This window comes from Equus asinus, chromosome 9 (assembly GCF_041296235.1).
Source record: "Equus asinus isolate D_3611 breed Donkey chromosome 9, EquAss-T2T_v2, whole genome shotgun sequence".
NCBI lineage: Eukaryota > Metazoa > Chordata > Mammalia > Perissodactyla > Equidae > Equus > Equus asinus.
In genome coordinates, this window is record NC_091798.1 from 28,813,796 (window position 1) to 28,830,520 (window position 16,725).

General features: G+C 43.8%; 1 protein-coding gene across 2 annotated transcripts in view; it reads left to right on the plus strand.

The window, feature by feature from the left end:
- GLRA1 (glycine receptor alpha 1) overlaps positions 1-15,581 on the plus strand; it is a 74,061-nt gene extending 58,480 nt beyond the window's left edge. Inside the window, exons 7-9 of one of the 2 annotated variants that reach the window (XM_014846942.3) lie at positions 1,317-1,531; positions 9,167-9,313; positions 15,129-15,581. In XM_014846942.3, coding sequence (XP_014702428.1) covers positions 1,317-1,531; positions 9,167-9,313; positions 15,129-15,419 — 653 coding nt within the window. In that variant the 3' untranslated portion in view covers positions 15,420-15,581. Of the gene's footprint in view, positions 1-1,316; positions 1,532-9,166; positions 9,314-15,104 lie in introns of both variants that reach the window. The other variant, XM_014846941.3, reaches the window with a different exon arrangement.
- Positions 15,582-16,725: the final 1,144 nt, after the last annotated feature.

Sequence of the window (16,725 nt, forward strand, 5' to 3'; positions counted from 1 at the left end):
AGAGAAAGGGCAGGCAGCCTGCGCTCTGGTCTGTAGGACAGCTGCTTCTTCCTGGGTGACCTCGGAGATGTGTCAGAACCTCCAAAGATACTCTCTCCATCCCCGGGCGAGCCGAGACTCAGAGAGATAACGGTACTCCCAGAGCAGCCAGGAGAGCAATGACTCCCCAGGAATCAAGTCACCACAGCTGACTCTCATATACCACAGACCTTTAGTGTTTACACAGCTTTTTCTCATTCATTATCGCATTTGCTCTTCACCATTCACATTTAAGTGAGAGCTGAGTTCTGCTTTAGGTCCCATGGGTACAAGAAGAGAAGACTGGCAAGGCCCTGTCCACTTGGAGCGTACAGTCTAGGAAATTCCCTAGCCACTGTACTTCCAAGTACTGGAGCTGAGAGCCCGCCATGGGACTGGCCCCATCCCAGTTCAAGGGATATACGGATAGGGAGGGGACAGGCTTCCCAGTGCCTACGGCAGAGGGCAGAAAGAAAGAGGGAGAGACCGATTTGCCTACGCACTCACTGTATGTTGCCTTAAAGGCGGTGATGATGGTGTGAACAGAACTGAAGGAAGACAGGGTAAAAAGAGGCCTTGTGCCCGGGGGAGACTTCACATTTAAACTGCCAGGGAGGAGGAGGATTTCTTTGGCTGGTTGTGGGAGGAACAGGACATTCCAGGCAGAGGGATTAGCTGAATCAAAAGCTCAGGAGTGTAGAAGCACAAAGGATCCTCCAGGCAAGGGATGGAGCAGAGCAGGTCATGATTGGGGTGAAGAAAGAAGGGAAGTAGGGTGGAAGAACAGGCTAGAGCTTGATTGTGAAGAGCAGACTAAAGGGTGTGACATTTTCCTGTAGGTAATGGGGACTTTCTCGTATGAGGAGAGAAGGAAGGAAAGAAAGGGTTTACAAGAGGAAGTAACAGGGTCCAGTCACGTTTTGGGAAGATAACGGGCAGAAGGATAAAGAATCTTAGGCTCACTCTTAGCAATAAAATAGTGATGGTGAGGATGATGACAACTGACATTCCTAAGCATTAATTACCTATGAGGACTGTGCTAAGTTCTTTATAGGCATCCTCTCATTTTATCATCACAGTAACTGTCTGAAGTAGGTATTATTATCATCATCGTCATCATCATCATTATCCCCAATTTACCATAGATGAGAAAACTGGACACAGAGATTCAAACACTTCCCTAAGGGCACAGCTAATGTAAGGCCGAAGCAGCCTTATTCCAGCTGAGGTTGTTCTGACCTCAAGGCCTTGTTCCTATCCACCAGGCTACTTTGCCTTCTCACTATAATCTCTTGCAGGTAAATTCACCTGCATCGAGGCCCGGTTCCACCTGGAGAGACAGATGGGCTACTACCTGATCCAGATGTACATTCCCAGCCTGCTTATTGTCATCCTCTCATGGATTTCCTTCTGGATCAACATGGATGCTGCACCAGCCCGTGTGGCCCTGGGCATCACCACTGTGCTCACCATGACCACCCAGAGCTCTGGCTCCCGAGCATCCCTGCCCAAGGTAAGACCTACTACCCAGAGCACAGAACACCTGGACAGGTAAGGAGGACACTCCTCTCCCTACCCTGCCTGAGAGAACAGGAGCACAAGGAATTCGTCACTATTTCTTTATCTGCTATACTTGGCAGGATCCAGCATTCTGATCTATCAAACCTTTCTGCCAGACTTAACATTATGTTCTATACAGTTCCCAGATGCCACATTTTGCTCCAACATTAGACACACATTCTGCTTCATTTACTATTAACACTCAACTCCACCTCCTCCCCCACTCACTTTTAGTGTTAAGTACAACATTCTGCTCTTTTCACCATTAATGTTAGATACTTCACGTTGGGGATCTCCAAGACCACCCCCCCATTCAGAGATCTGACAGTACTCACAGGACTCAGCCTATCGTTGTACTCTTAGCTAAGATTTCTCACAGTGATGTATTAAGGATACACAGCTGGAGGAGAAGGGGAAAAGACACAGGCAGAGTCTGGAGGAAACCATGTACCAGCTTCCTTGCTCTCTCCATCCCATGAGGAAGCACACAGAGCACACTCTTACCATAGCAACAAAAAGGCAGCCACATGTGTATGATGTTTCTGCCCAGAGAGACAGAGAAAAGGAAATTGTTTTGCGATTCATGTAAGATTACATACCCAATGTTTTTATTGGGAGCTGGTCGAGTAGGTACCCTCTGCCTGGTACAGACCAAAACTCCAGACTCCCAGAAGGAGAACAGATGTTCAGCACAAACCGTATTGTTTGTACAGTCTAGGAACAGTGAGGCACCCTGATCAGTTAGGGAAAGTGGGAACACTCCCAAAATCTAAGTTCCCAGATGTCAACCCAAGGCCAACCTTGCAAGCAGGTCCTTTGTAAGAAGGCAGCTTCATGCCTGCTATGTTAACCTTTTCTGCACATTTCTCAATCAGTCTTACATTTCTAATATTATAAACCACATTCTGTTATCTTCACTCTTAACTCTTGAACCATATTCCACTCCACTCACTATTAACACCAGACACAGCATTTCACTCCATTCGCTGTCAACGCCAGATCCACACTCTGCTCTGTTCCCTCTGCTAGACACAACATTCTGTTCCATTCTTCCAACAAGAGACACAGCATTCCACTTCATTATTGACACCAGACACTACTTCTCCTCCAGTCACCCTTAAAATAAATGCAACGTTCTGTTCCTTTCACTATTAACACTAGACCTCTCATTCTGTTCAATTCACTTTTAACACTAGATATGATGTTCTGCTTCATTAACTTAATGCCAGACACCACCCACTCCTCCATTCTCCCGACTTGAGGTGCAACATTCTGCCCCCTTCGCTGCAAATGCTGGATGCCTCGTTCTGCTTGACTCTCTTGTAATGCTAGGCACTGTATCCTACGACACTCACGACTGTTGTTGGAGCCATATTCCTCCCTATTCACTCAACACCAGACACAACATTCTGCTGTGCTATTAATGCCAGACACCATACTCTGCTCCCTTCAGCCTTATGTTAAATGCAACATCCTGTGCCATTTCCAATTAATGCCAGACTTAACATTCTGTTTTGTACAGAAAACTTGAAAAAATATACAATGAACACCTTAATGCCTTTCACGGGGATTCCAATTGTTATCCTTTTGCCACATTTACTTTCTCTGTTTCTATATATATAGATGGGTAGGTCAGAAAGCAGGAAGGTAGATAGATGCAATTTTTGCTGAACCATTTAAAGATTACAGACAGCATGACAATTCACCTCTAAATAAAGAATAAGGATCACAATGACATTATCACATCTAAAAAAATTAACATTAATTCAATAGTAATTATATAGCAATTATATCAATATCTATTATATATGAATAATTATTGTTGAATCAGAAATAATTCCATAACATCATCTAATATAGAAATTTTATTTAAATTTTCCCAATTGTCCAAAAAAAATCATCAATGAACATGGTGAGGGATCCAATCAAGGATCCAATAAAGATTCCTATTGCATGTGGCTGCTCTTTTAATCTAGAATAGTTTCCTCACTGTTTTTAGTTTTTCATGACATTGTTCCGTTAACTCTTAATGTGAGATGTGACATTCTACCTCATTTGCCATCAACACGAGATACCACTCTCTCCTCTATTCATCCTTACAATAAAACTCAACAATCTGCCCTTTGCACTATTAACACTAGGCTTTGCACGCTGCCACATTCACTATAAATGCTTGAAGCCAAACTCTCTGTTTACTATTAACACCTGATAACACATTCTGCTCTGTTCAATTGTAACAGCAGACTGAATATTCTGCTTCCTTCTTCTCATGTTAGACAACCTTCTCCACTATTAACAGTTGATGCCACATTCTGTTTCACTTATAATTTACGCTAGACACAACATTCTGCTCCACTCATTGTTAACACTAGACTTGATATTCGGCTCCATTTGCTATTGACATTCAACCTCACATTCTTCTCCATTCACTTTTTTTAAAGCGTAAAATTCAATGGCATTCAATATATTCACAACGTTGTACACCCTTACCGCTATGCAATTCCAGAACGTTTTCATCACCCCAAAAGGAAACTCCATACTCATTAATAGTCAGTCCTCATTCCCCACTCTCACGAGCCTCTGACAACCACTAATCTGCTTTCTGCCTCTATGGATTCATCCATTCTGTACATCTCATATAAATGAAATCATACGATGTGTGCACTTTATGACTAGCTTCTTTCACTTAGCATAATGTTTTCAAGGTTCATCCATGTTGTGGAATGTATCAGTACTTCATTCCTTTTTTGCAGGGTGAGGGGGGAAGATTAGCCCTGAACTATCATCCACTGCCAATCCTCTTCTTTTTTGCTGAGGAAGACTGGCCCTGAGCCAATATCTTTGCCCATTTTCCTCTACTTTATATGTGGGACGCCTGCCACAGAATGGCTTGATAAGCAGTGCACAGGTCGATACCTAGGATCCAAACCCGTGAACCCCGGGCTACCAAAGCAGAGCATGCGAACCTAACTGCCGTGCCACTGGGCCCCTTTCATTCCTTTTTATGGCTGAATAATATTCCAGTGCATGGGTATATCACATTTTGCTTATCTATTCATCAGCTGATGGGCATTTGGATTATTTCCACTTTTTGGCTATTATAAATAATGCTGCTATAAACATCTGTGTACAAGTTTCTTTGTGGACGTATGTTATCAAATCTCAAAGGTATATACCTAGGAGTGAAATTGCTGGATCATATGGTACTATATGCTTAACTTTTTGCAGAACTGCCAAACTATTTTCCAAAGTGGCTCCACCATTTTATAATCCCACCAGTGTTCCAATTTTTCCACATCCTCACCAACGCTTGTTATTGTATGTCTTTTCGATTATACATATCTTCTTGGATGGGAAGTGTTATCTCACTGTGGTTTTGATTTGCATTTTCCTAATGACTAATGATGTTGAGCATTCTTTTCCTGTGCTTGTTGGCCATTCTATATCTTCTTTGGAGAAATGACTATTCAAATCTTTTGTCGCTTCTTTTTTTTTTTTTTTTTTTGAGAAAGACTGGCCCTGAGCTAACTACTGCCAATCCTCCTCTTTTTGCTGAGGAAGCTGGCCCTGAGGTCACATCCGTGCCCATCTTCCTCTACTTTATATGTGGGACTCCTACCACAGCATGGCGTGCCAAGTGGTGCCATGTCCACACCCAGATCTGAACCGGTGAACACCGGGTCGCAGAGAAGCGGAACATGCGAACTGCAACTCCCGGGCCGGCCCCCTTTTGCCACTTTTTAATTAGGGTGTTTCTCTTTTTATTGTTGAGTAGTAATAGTTCTTTGTGTATTATAGATTTTAAATTCTTATCAGATATACGGTTTGCAAATATTTTCTTCCATTCTATGGGTTGTCTCTTTGCCTGAATGATAGTGTCCATTATACACAAAAGTTTTTAATTTTGATGAAGTCAAATTTATCTATTTTTTCTTTTGTTGCTTGTGATTTGATATCATATTTAAGAAACTAATGCCTAATCCAAGGTCATGAAGATTTTACCTATGTTTTTTTTCTAAGAGTTTCATACTTTAGCTCTAAAGTTAGGCTTTTGATCTATTTTGATTTATTTTTCTATGTGGTAGGAGGGAGGGATATAATTCTTCTGTTTGTGGATATCCAGTTGTCCCAGCACCATTTGTTGAGAAAACTATTCTTTCCCTCCAGTGAATTTACTTCCTTGTCAAAAATCAATCGACCATAGGTGTATGTGTTTATTTCTGGACTCTCAATTCTATTCCATGTTTATCCTTCTGCCAGTACCACACTGTTGATTACCATAGCTTTGTAGTAAGTTTTGAAATTGGGAAGTGTGAGTCTTCCAACTTTGCTCTTTTTAAAGATTGTTTTGGCTATTCTGAGTTTCTTGCATTTCCTGATGAACATCAATACAAATTTTAAGATCACTTAGTCAATTTCTGTAACAAGGAAAAAAAGGAATTTTGATTAAAACTGCATTGAGTCTATAGATGAATTTGGGAAGTATTGCCATCTTAACAATGTTAAATGTTTCAGTCCATGAACACAGGATGTCTTCCCATTTATTTGGGTCATCAGTCATTTCATCCCACTGCCTTCTAGACCCTATATAGTTTCTAATGAGAAATCAGCTGTTCATCTTATGGAGGATCCCTTGTATATAATGAGCTTCTCTCTTGCTACTTTCAAGATTCTCTTTGTCTTTGGCTTCTGACAGTTTGATTGTGGTGTGTCTAGGTGTGGATCCCCTTGAGTTTATCTTGCTTGAAGTTCATTGAGCTTCTTAGATGTGTACATTAGTGTTTTTCATCAAATTTGGGGAAATTTTGGCCATTATTTATTCAAATATTTTCTTCCTCTTTCTTTCTCACCTCTCCTTCAGGGACACCCATTAAACATGTTAGTGCACTTGATGGTTCCCCACAGGTCTCTCAGGCTCTGTTCATTTTTCTTTATTCTGTTCCTCAGACAGAATAACCTCAAGTTCACTGATTCTTTCTTCTGTCTGCTCAAATATGCTATTGCTCCTCTCTAGTGAAATTTTTAGTTCAGTTATTTTACTTCTCAACTCCAGAATTTCTAGTTGGTTCTTTTTTACAATTTCTGTCTTATGCTCTACTTGGTAAGACTTTGTTCCATATTTTTCTTTAGTTGTTGGATATGGTTTCCTTTAGTTCTTTGAGTATATTTAAAATAATTGATTTAGAGTCTTTATCTATTAAGTCCAAGATCTGGGCGTCCTCAGGGGAAACTTCTTCTGACAGCTTTTTTTGTCCTATATATGAGCCTGTCTTAGTCAATTCAGGCAGCTTTAACAAAGTATCATAGACTGGGTGGCTTATAAATAACCAAAATTTATTTTTCACAGTACTGGAGGCTGGAAGTCTAAGTTCAGGGTACCAACAGAGTCAGATCCTGGTGAGGACCCTCTTCCAGTTGCAAAACTGTTATCTTAGTACTGTATGCTCACATGGTGGAAAGAGAGCCAGCTAGCTCTCTGCCCTCTTCTTATAAGGGCACTAATCCCATTCATGAGGGCTCCACTCTCATGATCTAATCACTTTCCAAAGGCCCCACCTCCACATATTATCACACTGGGATTAGGATCTCAACATATGAATTGGGGGGAGACACAAACACTCAGTCCATTGCAGGGCCATACTTACTTGTTTCTTTGCATATCTTATAATTTTTTGTTGAAAATTGCACATTTTACATAATATAATGTGGCATCTCTGGAAATCAGATTCTGCTCCCTCCTCAGGATTTGTTGTTGTTGCTGTCTTGTTTATTTGTTTAGTAACTTTTCTGAGTAATGCTAAAATGTCTGTATCCTTCACTGTGTGGAGCCACCAAGGACTTTGCTCAGTTAGCTTGTGGTTAGCTGAAAATTGGACAGAGATTTCCTTAAATGCCTGGAACCTATAAATCTCTCAGCCTTTGCCTAGGGGCTCTGTGTGTGTATTAGAACACATCTTCAATACTCGGCCAGGCAGTTTACAACTTTGCCTTTGCCTTCACTTCCTGCTTGCTCAGTGCATCAAGGTTGGCTAGAATTGAGAGCTAAGGGCCTTCTCAGGTCTTCACTGAGCATTCAGAGGCCTAAGCATGCACATAGATTCCCAGGAATATGTCAGAGCTTTCTAAAACCCCCTGTGAGCATCTCATTCCCTAGCTTTTCCTTTTAAGCTTTTTGATCAACCTATTGTTTGCCTCAGCTGTTACCTACTGCCTCAAGCTGACATGATGTTGAACAATTGCTACATGGTGTTCAACAAATGCCCCCAGGGAAAAGACTGTTCACACTGGGCCAGCTCCAAGTCAGGTCAAATAAAGACAGCCTTGTGAGTAGGGTCTTTCAGTGAACCACAAGGATGGTCAAATAACTCTCTGGGAATGAGGCACTAAAGGAGCTCCCGATCTGTTCTGCCCCATTCAGTGATTGCCAGGATACTGGTTTTCACTGTGCTTGCAGGCTGTTGGTTTTCAAGGCTAGCGTGGAGCTGGGGATGGGAAGATGGGAACAGGGCAAGTTAAAACACCACAAAATCCCAAGAGAAATGAAAACACACGTCCACAAAAAAACTGGTGCACAAATGTTCATAGCAACATTATTCATAATAGCAAAAAGGTATAAACAACCCAAATGTCCATCAACAGACAAAGGGATCAATAAAATGTGGTATATCCATACAGTATGATATTATCTGGCCATAAAAAGAGTGAAATATTGATCGATGCTACAATATGGATTAATCTTGAAAACATTATGCTAAATGAAAGAAGTCAGTCATAAAAGGCCACATATTGTATGATTCCATCAGATGAAATGCCTAGAGCACGGACACCTATAGAGACAGAAAATAGATTACTGGTTGCTTAGAACTGGTGTAGGGAAATAGGGGAATGATGGCTAAAAGGTACAGTTTCTTTTTGAGGTGATGAAAATGCTCTAAAATTGCCCAGGATGTTGGTTGCCCACATGTATGAATGTATAAAAACACTGAATTGTACACTTTAAATGTGTGAATTGTGTAGTAGATGAATTATATCTCAATAAAGCTGGTTTTTTTTAAATGCCATGAAGCTTGCTGTTCTCACTGAGATTCAGCTGCTTTTCTTAAATAAATGCTCACATTTATCGCTATTAGCCTTTGGTTAATTAACAGAGCTCTGAAAAAGTTGAGTTTGACCATTTTTGCTGGTGTTCTCATTGCTTTTATGAAGGAAAGCTTTTGAAGATCTTACTCTGCCATTTTCACTAACATCTTCCATTTACTTCTAACATTAGGTACAACATTCTGTTCCTATTGCCTTAGTCTAAACACACACTCTGTTCCACTGTATGATAATGCTAGAAACATCATCCTTCTCTCATTAGTACTCTTTTAGGTACCATATTCTATTTTCCCCAATATTCTGTCCAGTCTCCTTGACACATTTCTCTTCTGTTTTCCTCTGCACCCTCCACCCTAATACCCCAGCTGAGGAGGGGGCAGCAATGGGTGACAGGGGGAGTTACTGAGGAGCAGACAACATCCCACCATACTCAATACTTCATTGTCCTCTGCCCTCACCTCCCTGTGTTCTTCCCGCATCCCCACTCCAGGTGTCCTATGTGAAAGCCATTGACATTTGGATGGCCGTGTGCCTGCTCTTCGTGTTCTCAGCCCTGCTGGAGTATGCCGCTGTCAACTTTGTGTCTCGGCAGCACAAAGATCTGCTCCGATTCCGGAGGAAGCGAAGACATCACAAGGTAGGCCTTTGGGTCACTGCCTAAGGAGGGGCAGCTGGTGGTAAGTGGAAGAGTTCCAGGCAGCCTTGTCTTGTGATACTTGTTTCACTACACCATCCTTTTCAGTGGGTAAGGCAGGCACAAAATAGAGATTAAAGTCCTAGAAGGCCTAACTTCCTCTCCTGTAAATAATGCCCTGATTAGGTCTATGGGCAGTCAGTCTTCCGACCTTAATAACACTACAGAAATTATCAGGTGACACCTGAAGACAGAACTGATGGAGCAAACGCTGATGCAGCCAAGATAATAACCAGCTATAAACCCAAAGCATGGCAGACTGAGAGATTTTTATTGGTGTTTTCTGCAAGCCTGCATTATTTCAGTGAGCTTGGCCCCTGAAGAGAATTGCACCACAAAAGGTGAGATCTTTGAATAGAATGTCCAGGTTCCAGGCCTTTGTTTCCTACCTCCAAGAAAGGAGCATCAAGCAAGATCGTCCCCAAGACACCAAGCTTCTTAACTCAGAGCTTGTGTTCCAACCAGCAAATGCCACTGAGGAGTAAGTAGCCTGTGAGAGTAAACTGGCTCCCACCCTGGTCCATAACTACTTTCCCAGGAGACCTTTCTCCTGGAGATCGAAGAACATGCTTTTCTCTCCAGCCTCATCTTCACACCACTTCTCCTTTGATCTCTGAGCACCAACCACTCTAGCTTTTCTCCTAGTTCCTCAAATACACACACAAGATTTAGATATCTTGTTGGCTCCTCCTGGATTGCTCTTCCAGTGCACTTTGCTTAGTATTAACCAAGCATTCCCTGAGGCATCCTTTCCTGATACCCTAGCCAAGGTATAGGTCCTGTATTGAAACTCTTATGCAAGGCTGTCGGGTATGGCCATGAAGGTTGTATCCTATAAGGGCCCCTAGCCAAGGAGGCACTGTTCTCTAAGTCTGCCTTGGTGTAGACTACATCAGCCAGAGGAAGGGATTCCAATTCATATGCTTGGAGAAGGGGGTGCCATTTGTCTAATTTGCGCTAAGATGCTATGCATGTTGGCAAAGGCCATGTTCTAATTGAATGCTATTTCTCTCCTTCTAAACATTTATCTTGATTTATAATTACACATTCAGTGATGTGATTGTTTTATGCTCATCTGTTCCACTGAATTATAAGCTCCAGAAGGGCAGAGACTCTATTTTTACTCAGTGCTCTATGCCTGGTGCCTAATACAACACCTGACATATAGTGAACATGCAATAGGCATTTGTCGAACAATGGACAAAATGATAAACAAGCTAATGAACAAGGAGGAGGCCTTCCAGGTAGGGAGCTTACCCAGGAGTTTTTCCAGTGACAGATGAGGGCAACTAAGAACTCATATACTAACACCTGTCGAGCCACACCACACACCTGCCACACACCAAGCCCCATCGAGCTTTAGATTGACCTGTTTAGATTAGCTTTCTGCCCAGCTACGACGTGCTTTGTGAAAGGACTCTGCCTCTTTAGCACTGTTTGGTACGTGACTTCAAGCTAGACTCTTTCTGGGCCCAGTTTCTCCATCTGTAACGTGGACTAAAAGGGCATAATGGGGGACTCTAGTGAGGATTAAATCAGATGCCAAAGTAGCTTTAAGTTTTGTTCCTGCCACACAAAGTGATTACATAGGCAAAGATTTCCACCAGTATCTTTCTTAAACATAAGCGGTCTGCTTCAATTAACTTCCAGCAGTTTACTGTAGGCAGAAGGCAGACATTCCAAGACAGAAGATGTCCATGGGAGTTAAGATGTAATCATCCTTCTACATCTGCACTGGAAGAGGAAAGTGTCTTGGATGCAGCAAACCAGACAGGACTTCTTAAAAGACCCGTCGTTTTAGTCCTTCCATTACTGTCCATTGCATACCTAGCCTCTGGCTTTTAAAGTAAGCTAAGCAAGGAACTTACCAAACACGACTCTCTCTGGGATTTATTTTTTACTTTTCCTTTTTTTCCCATGAGTTAGCAGCTTTTGCATTTCCCTCTGCTAGAAGGAGGTTAATACATTTGTCAAAGAGATACTTATTTGGGAACATTATGTCCAAAATATTTGACTAGCACCGGGTCGCCAAATTGTGCACCACTCAACTCCAGGGGGCGCTATTTGCATAGACGAAAATGTGACTGGAGCCCCCTCCAGATGTGTAGTCTGTGGGCCTATAGGCTGCCTCCACCCTCACCAAATCCCTACCCATTTTACATACTAGAGGAAAACAAAAGCTTTCTCTCTGGTCAGGTAAAGTGTGACTAAAGCCTCTACCCAGATTTGATCAGATTCTCTTGCTCAGTTCCCTCCTCACTCTCTCACAGCGTGTTAGGGCCAGAAGAGCTCTAGAGAGCATCCTGTCCACTCCTCCGGTGCAAATGATGGCGGGGAGGAGGAGCAGGCCACCAAGATCACAGAGGCACTGATGGCAAAGGCAGGGGAGGTGCTTGAGGACATACGGCTTTTCTCAAAACATTGACCATACACCATCAGTTGCTTATCTGTTCACCAATGTTTCCACCCTGCAGCAGTTAAAAATAGTCCTGCATTTATTAGATCTTAAATAAGAACTAAGATTTAGCCCAAGGCAGAGGTGAAAAACTAGTAGCCAGAAGGTCAAAGTTGACATGCAAATATCTTTAATTTTTTGAGCAGTGTCTTAAAAATCTGGAATAAGGTGCCAGCATTTAAAAATCACATTTCCAGCTTCACTCAAAATATCACAGCATCTGGTCCCACTGGATTCACATCCCATGTGGTATTCGTGTACTGGAGCTGCCTTAAGTAAAGAATGCGTTCTCCAATTCGACACAGTCCCTTATAACGGGAGAATTTTTTCAGCCCCAGCTCACCTCATCACTCACATTTCTCCTGCCAGGCCCCTTGTGTACATCTGAATTAGTGTGATGTTGTTCCTAATGGCTCTGGACTTGGCCCAAACGTCAGAAGCTACAAGGACACAGAATTGGGCTCACCATAGATCTGGAGTAAGCCCCTCTGGTTGTGACTTGTACACAGCGTCATACAAGCTTGGGCTGCAGGAATCTGCCTTTAGCAGGAAGTTTGGAGAGGGAATTTTAAGCCCCAGATGGTGAGTGAAGAGGAACCAGCTACGTGGCTGAGTTTCTCCAAACCTGTGAGCTTGGCCAGGCTCCCCAACTCCCACCATCCTCCCATGTTACCTCATTTGTTGGGCAGAAACCATCTGTCCTCGAATTCCCTGGCCGGCCTCATTAGTCAGATTATTAGGAAATCTCTGTGAGCCCAACTCAGTAGGCACACTACCAACCTCCCTGGGTTCTAGAGAACACTACCAGATTTCCATCCCAAAGCAGCTCTAGATGTAGTCCGGCGTTTGTTTCCTGCCACCTGCTGGGCAGGATAGGAATAGCAAGCCTTTGTCCGGTCATTTCTAGGGAATTTCCTTCTTGCTGGCTACAACATGAAATAGGTAATCATCTAAACAGATGAGGCTTCTAGGACACACTTTCATCCCTCCCGCTCCCATATTTAACAGATGAGGAAGGCAGAGAGTAATTCACCCAAAGTTATGTAGAAAGTTAATTTGATGCTTCCCTCTGCATAACCAGAGCCAAATGAAAAACATTTTCAAGCACCCCACCCTGTGGCAAGGGTAGATTTATATTGCTAAGCAACAGAGTCAGAACCAGCCCCCTTCCAGGCACGGGATCCAGGAATCTGGCCAGTTTCTCCCAACTCCTCTCCTTGGCCCTGGCACAAACGCTCCACTGGTGCCGTACTCTTAGACAAATATTTATTGAGCATTTATTTGCCAGGCTCTGTAGCACATCCTCTTTCCCCCACTTCTGCAATGAAGGTGTTGGACCAGATTCAATCATCTCCCAAAGATTTCTTGAGCATTTATCATATGTCTCAAATCCTCCTGGTGATAGGAATATAACCCCGTCAAAATAAACCAAAAAAAAAGGGAAGCTGGGACTGATGAAGATACACAAGTAAATATTTATTCAACAAATGCTTACTGAGTTTTGAGCTCAGGTCCAGGACCTATGTTTGTGTGTTCAGCGTTGAGGGTGCAATGAACACGGCAGACTTTGCCTCTGCCTTCATGGAACTTACAGCCTAACAGGAGAGACAGACATTAAACAAGAATATGATGTGATAAGAGCTTAAATAAAACAGGGAGACGTGCAGGGAGCTATGGTGCGCACAGCAGGGCCGCCTAGCCTACCGTTGGGCTCAGGGAAGGCTCCTGAGTGAGAATCAGTTCAGTGAAAAGAAGGAGTTGGCAGCAGGGGTGGATTTAGGAGTGTGTCCCAGGCAGAGAGAACAACTGGCACAGAGACCCAAAGTTGAAGAGAAGGAATGTGGCACTTAGGAATATGTGGAAATATTTCAGGATGACTAGAACATAGAATGCCAGATAGAGAATGGCGCAAGATGAGACGGGAGAGGCAGACAGGGTCCAGATCATCTAAGGCTTGTTTACCATGTAAGGATTTTAATTATCTTGGAGTCAGCGGCAGCCTACTAAAAAGTTCTAAACAAAAGATGATCACTAAGATCTGATGGGATGGGAGATGAGTGGGGGACGGACTACAGCCAGCAGAGAGACTAGGCTGGAAGTCGTCACAAGACCAAATGGTGGCCCAATCTAGAGTGCCAAGAGTAGGCTGGAGAGGAAAGTGGCTCCTATATTGTGTTTCTTGTTCTCTGTTCTGGCCCTGCCCTGCACAGGAACGAGCAGAAGATGGGGCTCCTGCTCCAAAAGCTCTCACTCTCTAAGAGGGCAATGATCAGACTTCCCCAGAGCCACACACTGAGTCAGCAGCTCCGCCCACTCGGCGCCACCTCAGAGCCCCCACGGAAAGTAACAAAGCCAGACGGGATGAGAGCAGACAATAGTGTCTCCATGATTCAGATCAGGGCAGGATCACCTTGAGCCGGGAAAAGGAGAAATTAGAAGGATGAGGGGAGCAGGCATTTTGGTAGTGAGCATACGGCAGGGAGATAGGAATGCACAAGGGATGACTGAGAAAGTACAACAAAACTGCCAGGTGTGCAAAGCTTCTGGTGAGGGAAGGGGAAAAAATCTGTAAAGGTAAGTTGGAGCCAAATGATGAAGGACATTGTATGACAGCTTGATAAAAATCCAGAGGTTTGTCTGAGATCCCAGCTGCCAGGGCTATGGGAACATGGAAGTGGGAAGAAGCTGCAGCTTCCCTAGGTTGCAAAACGGAGGTGAGGCCCACAGCTCTTGCTCCCTCCTGGACCGTTTTCCCCTCCCCCCAACCCACGCACAGAAGACATTAAATGGGGAATGGGGTGGGGGAAGAGGACAAGGAAGCAACAGAGGCAAAGCAGGGGATCTCTCCAAATTGTCCCCTGGATTTCTAACTAAACAGCATTCAGAGTATCTGCTCATCTCCAATCTCTGGTGGTCAAAAGAAACTTCTGAGGCAGTGGGGTGAATCTTACCCCGACCTATAGGAAAAAATGAAATTAAAAAAACCCGAAACTGACAGAAGGAAGTGACTTGCCTAAGGTCTCACAGCCAGCAAGTGACAGAGCCGAGATTTGAACACAGGTCTCCAGACTCTATGCCACATGCTATCCCCTGGTTTGCATCTGTTTTAGCAGGCGAGTGGCGCCCCTCTATAAGGCATAACTCCCCAGCCAGCCAAAAAGCCTTCGGAACCCTGGCATGGTGCAGTCTGGGAGGCAGGGAGAACGAGATGGGCATGGCCTGGCCCCCAGGGGAGTGCCTTGCAGGGAGGGTGCCCAGTCCCTGTCTTATTTTAAGTAGAGCCCCATGTTGAATCTATTCCAGGAGGATGAGGCCGGAGAAGGCCGCTTCAACTTCTCTGCCTATGCGATGGGCCCGGCCTGTCTGCAGGCCAAGGATGGCATCTCAGTCAAGGGTGCCAACAACAACAACACCACCAACCCCGCTCCTGTACCATCAAAGTCCCCAGAGGAGATGCGAAAACTCTTCATCCAGAGGGCCAAGAAGATCGACAAACTATCCCGCATCGGCTTCCCCATGGCCTTCCTCATCTTCAACATGTTCTACTGGATCATCTACAAAATTGTTCGCAGGGAGGATGTCCACAACCAGTGACGGGTCTGGGATCGGGGGAGGCTGGGAGAGGGCAGAGTGAGAACAGCACAGGAGTCTGAGAGCCCAAGGAAGAAGGGGGAAGAGAGGGAGGGGACGCATACACAATTCTCTCTTTCTCTGCAACATGTGCAATAGCGAAGTGCAGTGATGCATGAATCTTAGGATGTGGCACTATCTATTTAACCTCGGGTGGGCTGGTGGGAGGGGGAGGGAGGGGCTTTTCTAATATAGAAACTGACGGCCCGGGAGGAAGGGGAGGGTTGAGGGTGGGGGTGGGATTAGGGGAATAACAGCTTTCAGAAGTCTGAGTCCATGGGCTGTGCAGTTTTCCTGTTTGGAAGGAGAGTACGGTCTGCCCCAGAGCAGAAGGAAAGCAATGTAATATATGATATATATTCATGCTTACTATTAATGCAAAACCACAAGAACAAAAGATGTGTTTCTTAACCTATCAGCCTAGTAACTGCTTAAATTTTTAAAGTCACAGAAGTGATGGACAATTTTTCCCAGAGTGGAAACAGTCACAAATAAGCTTGCTCTGGTGTGTGTCCCACATCACCTCCCGTCAAATGTCATGCCTATCTTCAAACTGGCCCAGGTGGACACATGCCAAAAAGCCATTCTGCCTCTGCTTCAAGAGGGTTGTGCGGCCTGAGCATGGGGAGTGGAACTGGGGAAAGGTGGACAGAAGACAAGGGAGTGACTGAAGAGATGGGACATTTCCGAGGCCCGAGGATTGAGAATCAAGATAATCCCACCTCAATCCTCACGTCTCAAGGCTAAGGACCACAGCTGCCCCTCTCTGAGCCCTCTCGCTTCTGTGTTCCAACATCCACCCCACTTATCCTCCACCACCACCCAGAAATGGCTGCCATGGGTTTCTCATTATATTGCCAATATGCAATCTTTTTTATAGTTAAAAAAAAGTAATAATCTCAAGAAATAATATGCAGATAGACTGAGTATAACAGATGTACTTTTTCCAAATGTCTATTTTTCTGGAGAGTCTCTTTAGAATTGCAAGCGGGTGTGTGTTTGTGAAGGTGGGGTCCGTGGGATGAAATAGATTTATTATATAGTAGTTCTACAGCACGAAGTTTTAAGAGGTGAAGAGGCAGTGCTGAGGCTGCTGCAGCTTAGATAAATACGGGTGGGGAGAGACAGTAATGTTTAGAAAGTCTGTTCATTATATTTTGACATTTCATATACCACAGATAATGTGGGAAGCTTGGGGGATGACCCCATTATATTTTTGTAAGTCTTTTTTTGTTTTCTTTTTGGTGCTTTGTTTAGCTTTAACATGTAG